General features: G+C 44.9%; 1 protein-coding gene across 1 annotated transcript; it reads right to left on the bottom strand.

Annotated features, from left to right (window-relative positions):
* Positions 1-2,264: 2,264 nt before the first annotated feature.
* Positions 2,265-5,633, bottom strand: PPIA (peptidylprolyl isomerase A). The gene is made up of 5 exons (XM_053269175.1): positions 5,461-5,633; positions 3,480-3,510; positions 3,286-3,374; positions 2,855-3,027; positions 2,265-2,597 (listed from the first exon to the last, which is right to left on the bottom strand). Exons 1-5 carry the CDS (start codon positions 5,527-5,529, stop codon positions 2,462-2,464), a joined length of 498 nt encoding a protein of 165 aa, XP_053125150.1. The 5' UTR covers positions 5,530-5,633; the 3' UTR covers positions 2,265-2,461.

The following is a 5,633-nucleotide window of genomic DNA, read 5'->3' as shown; positions in this document are numbered from 1 at the left end:
TACAAAATTTGTTCTCTACAACAGCTTTTTCAATCAAGAGAAATCACACAAGGATTCGCACAGTTGCCATGCAATAGATGTTACAGCTGGCTAGACACAGTAAGGCACAAATCATATGCAATGAAGGTATTTTACACAGAGAACTGCAGAAAGCAGCAAAGCCAGATCAACAGGGAGATTAAGTAAACAAGCTCATATCAAATCAGATTGTAGATTCATGCTGTGTTCTATTGATCTATGAAATCCAATTATATTAGCATATTGGAGGTATTCACACTATCCAAGTTAAGAAGGATAATACATATTGGCTAGCACCATGCTACTTTCAACAAGGCAGTTACAAAGTTTAATTCTCAATGCTCTAGATGTCAAAACCAAAAAAAGCATCTGGTGATCCTCTTCATGACTCTTATTTCTCAGGTGTTGTAAACAGGTGAAGGAAATGTAAAATGGATATACAAAGTTGAGTATGAAGCTCAGTAGTTTTTCTCCAACGGAATTGCCTCCAGAAAGTCCAGGCAATAGAACCATGCCATGTTGCCTTCACTGACTCTTTAGCAACACCAGAACACTTTCTGCACAAACTGAAAGTATCCACTCATGTAGTGTGCAGTCAAGTCAATTTCGACTCCTGGCATACAGAGAGCCCTGTGGTTGTCTTTGGTAGAATACAGGAAGGGTTTACCATTGCCTCCTCCTGCACAGTAGGGGATGCCTTTCAGCATCTTCCTATATTGCTGCATAGTCTGGGAAACATACCAGCAGGGATTCGAACAGGCAACCTTCTGCTTGTTAGTCAGGCATTTCCCTGCTGCGCCACTTAAGGTATTCACTCATGTACCTGCCTGATTTTCAACTGTTTAGAGCCTTCAGGCAACCTGATAAAGTATAATATAATTCGAAGCAGGTCCACTGCAGATGGCTAACTTATTCCAGTATAAAACTTGCTTGAAAGAGGCCCTGTTTTTGACAGAGGCAAGAGAATCTCAATGGAAGGCAGGCTGGCATACCAGTAACCCAATCCCATCATTCACACTCCCAGCTGCTGTGAAAGCAGTGTACACAGTATTCACACATATTTGGAATGCTATTGCAAGACTATTCAGGTCCCAAAACCCATGCTCCCTTTGAGGGAAAATGATCAATTGCTCATGTTTACAGTTTGATTTCCAGCAAGTCATTTAATCAGGCACTAGCCCAGAAACCAGTGAAAGGAACAGAAATCCCTCAAGAAGCATTAAAAAAGGGAGACTAAAGGGGTTCCCAAAATTGGAGACAGCAAGCTTAGAGTAGAGAGTGTTACTGAAAATCTTGACTACAAGAGAACTTTAACAAAATGCAAACACACTAACGGGCAAACCTGAACTCGATCAAGATATCTAGCTGTACAAAGTAAGCCAGGCAAGGCTCAAATGTCTATTTGGCTAGAATATGGCCAGTGTGCTCAAGCCAGTAGCACTTCTTACTAAGTAAAGCATTCCTGATTCAGAAAGAAGCATGCATTACAATTGGGATTTATAGCTGTACAACTGGCCAGAGCACAGCGATTTCGTTTCAAACACTAAAGTTACATGGAGTTTTACCAAATCAACTGAAAGCAAATGGAATACAGATTTTCTATCAAACCCTGCAACCTATTTTACTTCTAGCAACTTCAGTCTTAGGGGATCTAAACTCATATAGTATGTATCTTGTATAGGATAATGGCCAGAATACACTGAATTAGGTAAAACCTAAACATAGTATTAAGTTAGGATATTCTGCTTTAACATTCATGTAGTTTTCTACAGGAAAGTTGGTAGTCAGAAAAGCTTCAACTACAACTTTGTTCCTTAGCCTCTTTGGAATAAAAAATTCTTGCAACAGTTTCTTTATTGCTCTGATACTTTGACCTCCATCTGCACATTGAGACAAGGTATCGTGCAGGTCCAATTACATTTACTATGGCACAATGATTTGGGAGCTTCTAACTCAGTAAGCAAAGGTAACTGAAATTAGTTACCTGTCAATGCTTTCACTTAAGACTTACCATGACAAAATCACTTGAATTCTACATCAGAACGAGAAAATAGATACTAAGGTTCACCTTTGTCTCCAACTTCAGAAATATGTCCAATAGGAATTAAGAGGATAAAGGCTGAAAGGGTGGACTAGCATTGCTTAATTCCTAAACAAGCCCCAGGATTCAGTAGCATTCTTAAGATAGGACATATCTGATCAAGTTATTATGCCCTCCCCCTGTGTGGAGAAACACCAAACTAGCATGTGGTTTAACTTGTTTTATTTCATTTTGCAAACAAACATGTCTTCAGTCCAGCGGGACTTGAGGGAGCGGAAATTGAAACCGAATAGAAAAGCAGCAGTTAAGTCAGGAGCACACGGGTTACAGGACTAAAGCACCCCAGGTGGGGTACGAACCCCAGCTACAGAAGGAATGGTTGATTGTTAAGACAAAGGAATTTTATGACAGCTGCCCACAGTCAATGATGCTGAGCTTCTTGCTTGTCTTGCCATTCCTTGATCCACACTGCTCCATTTGTTCCACAACCTTCATTCCTTCTTTGACCTGGCCAAAGACCACATGTTTCCCATCCAACCTAAACAAACAAACAAACAGATTAGGTTCCTCTAATGAATAATGAGCAGTGAATCTAGCTTGCGACTTGCTACATAACACCATTTAAACATATGTCTTACATCTACCATTCAGGAAGTTAACAGCTATGTAGGAAGAAGTAATGCATAAATTTGTTTGTATGACAAGTCATGATCTATTATGGCCTAGGATGTTCTACTGGTTGGTTAGTAAGCTATTTGAACTGAGACATAGGCTCATTAATGAAAGAATACTCACCAATCAGTCCTGGCAGTACAAATGAAGAACTGAGATCCATTTGTATTGGGACCAGCATTTGCCATAGACAAAATGCCAGGGCCTGTGTGCTTGAGGAGGAAGTTCTCATCAGCAAACTTCTCACCATAAATGGATCTGCCACCTGTTCCATTATGGCGGGTAAAGTCACCACCCTGTAGAAATAATATATATATATGTTCAGCTGAAACCCAACACTAGGCTAAATGATTGATGGGACTTCAGAGAAGGAAAGTTATGCTAGTAGAACGCTGGTCAAAGCATGGGGATCAGGCCCCTTAATGTATGCTATTTTAGTCTTTCATTGTAACTCAATGATTTTGAGATGTTACCTTTGACAATTTACTATATTTCAGAGACTTTGAACACACTTTTGGATTGAAAGACATAACATGATAAAAATAAGCACGCACCTGGCACATGAATCCAGGAATTACTCTGTGAAAGCAGGACCCCTTGTAGCCAAAGCCTTTCTCCCCAGTGCTCAAGGCACGGAAATTCTCTGCAATTAAGAGAGGAAACTTTTATGAGAACATGCTTCCAAGGTTGTTTAGATGCAAATATTGTTTCAAACATACCAAGAGAAAGGCAATTAATATTTACAAACCTGCTGTCTTTGGAACCTTGTCACTGAACAGCTGTAAGGAAAAAAGGGAGAAGTTTAACACCATGTTCAGCTGGAAATCATACTACCACAATTTGAATATTTACCTGCTATATTAGTCATTTTACCCTGTAGGGAAGAATTTCTTTTGCAAAAATTTGTTTTACCAAGACAACTGTAGAACACACCAAGGTTGGGGGGCTTGAGTTCTGCAGCCCTTATTCCAATTATCCTAGCATTAATTATCATGAACTGGGACTACACCTAGAAAATGTAATTTGAACTATAGCATAGACCAGTATTGGATTCTGGCAGCAAATATGCCATGATACACCTATTTCAAAAGATTCCAGAATCTACAACCTAAAACCAGATTACTGTTCTAAGGTTTGCCTCAAAGTTCTTGCCTTTACAAAATTTGAACTCAAACTGCTAGATTTTGAATGCTTCACTAGGGGAATTTATCCACCTGAACTCTGCTGGAATGATTATAGAGATCACCACCACCTAGGATTTTAATGTTTAGATAAAGCACAAACCAAAGCAAACCACCCTCAAATGTTTTTGGATCATACTGGAGAACTCTAGAGGGAGCTCTCTCAGAACAAGAGAATTTCAACTCATCACCTACTAGGAAAAACCAAAAAGGCCAGCTCAATCAGGTAGAAAGCAATCTTTATCACCAGCCATACCAATAAATATCACAACAAGAGTTCATGTTGCACAAATTTATAGCTGCTGGCTGTATCTTTTGGTATGGCACAATTTGTTAGCCAAGATGAATAAATTGAGATGCCCAGACATTGTTTCGGGATATGCAGTATGTTGGAACCTTCATAGAATTTGTTATGAATCTGCAGAGTAGCAAGTGTTCCATAAAAGCCAACCCATTTATTTACCAATCTGTCCCTTAGTACAGTTCCTGCAGGCACAGGGATACAATCAAATCAGTTTCACACACAATAATTTGTTAGTGTCCTCACTTTAGGACCAAATTCCAACTTCAGCCACCTCTACAATTAGAAGATTTCAGAGAAGACTTCGGAACAGCCATAAAACAGGTGGGGCGCAACCGTTTTGTAATTCTACATCCCTTCCCAACTCAATCCCGGTATTGTATCCAAGATCTCAAGCGACAGCCACACGTGCAGGCCCGTCAAAGCGTTCGTTTTGGGCGCAAGGGCTCACAGCCACCCCATGCAGTATCCCCCCTCCAGAGAGAGCGAAGCGGGGACACCGGTTGGGGCTGAACTACACGGCGCCTAAGTCATGGGCCCCCTGCAGGCAGGATTCCGTTGGGGCCCGCACACAGGGCTTTTGCACGCGGAAGGTCGCAGGTTCAACTCCCGACACTGTCCCTGCCTGGCACCGGGGAGCTTCGTGCCCTTTGGGGCGTGCAAGATGAAAAAGGGACCCAGGCGAAGGAGGGACTACAGGCCATCCTCCTCGGGAGACCACTCGCCCTCCACCCCCAGGCCAGAGTCGGCTTAGCGCAGCACCACTCCCGCCCCCGAGAATCACGAGGGGGGCTGCCACCCCTCCCCTCTGCGGCAAGGGCGGGCGGGGCGTGGGCCGCCGCCGGAGAAGAGGCAGCTTCCATTTGCCTCCAGAAACCCGCGTTCCAGCGAAAAGGCCGCCCCCGGGAGAAAAAGCAGAGAAGCGGCTGCCGAGAAAAGACAAAGGCGGCGGCGGCACTACCACCACCACGCGCGCGCGCGCCCGCTCCCCCCCCGCAGGAGAGGCTGCGCAGGCCACGTGGAGGCGCCGCCCGCGCGCGCGCCCCCTCCCCGCGGGCAAACCGTCCGGGTGCGCGCGCAGCCCCTCTCGCGCTGCAGTGAAGCGACCTCCTTCCCCTTCCCCTCCTCCCCCCCCGCCTTTCCAAGAGCTCCCAAGATGGCCCCTCGCTCCCTCCCCGCCAGGAAATGGCGCCGGCGCGCTCGCCCGTCTCTTCCCCTTCCCCAACCGTCCCCCGCCGCCTTCGTACCTCGAAGGTCACACGCCCCAGGGGGGTCCCGTCCGCGGCTATATCGAAGAACACAACGGGGTTGGCCATTGCGGTCAGTTAAGAAAAGCGGATGTAAGGGCGGCGGCGGCGACACCAGCAGCAACAGCTCCCACAGCAGCGAGCGCGGCGCAGCAGAAAGAGGAGCGGGCGCT

This window comes from Hemicordylus capensis, chromosome 8, assembly GCF_027244095.1.
Source record: "Hemicordylus capensis ecotype Gifberg chromosome 8, rHemCap1.1.pri, whole genome shotgun sequence".
Classification (NCBI taxonomy): Eukaryota; Metazoa; Chordata; class Lepidosauria; order Squamata; family Cordylidae; genus Hemicordylus; species Hemicordylus capensis.
The sequence above is the reverse complement of the archived record's forward strand: the minus strand, read 5'-3'. Positions and strand labels throughout refer to the sequence as shown.

Excerpts from the sequence above, each read along its gene's own strand:
- PPIA (XM_053269175.1), bottom strand. The coding sequence starts at position 5,529 with ATGGCCAACCCCGTTGTGTTCTTCGATATAGCCGCGGACGGGACCCCC. Across the intron at positions 3,375-3,479 it reads CAAGGTTCCAAAGACAGCAG|AGAATTTCCGTGCCTTGAGC; the intron begins GTTTGTAAATAT and ends TCTTAATTGCAG. Across the intron at positions 2,598-2,854 it reads TGTACTGCCAGGACTGATTG|GTTGGATGGGAAACATGTGG; the intron begins GTGAGTATTCTT and ends TTGTTTGTTTAG.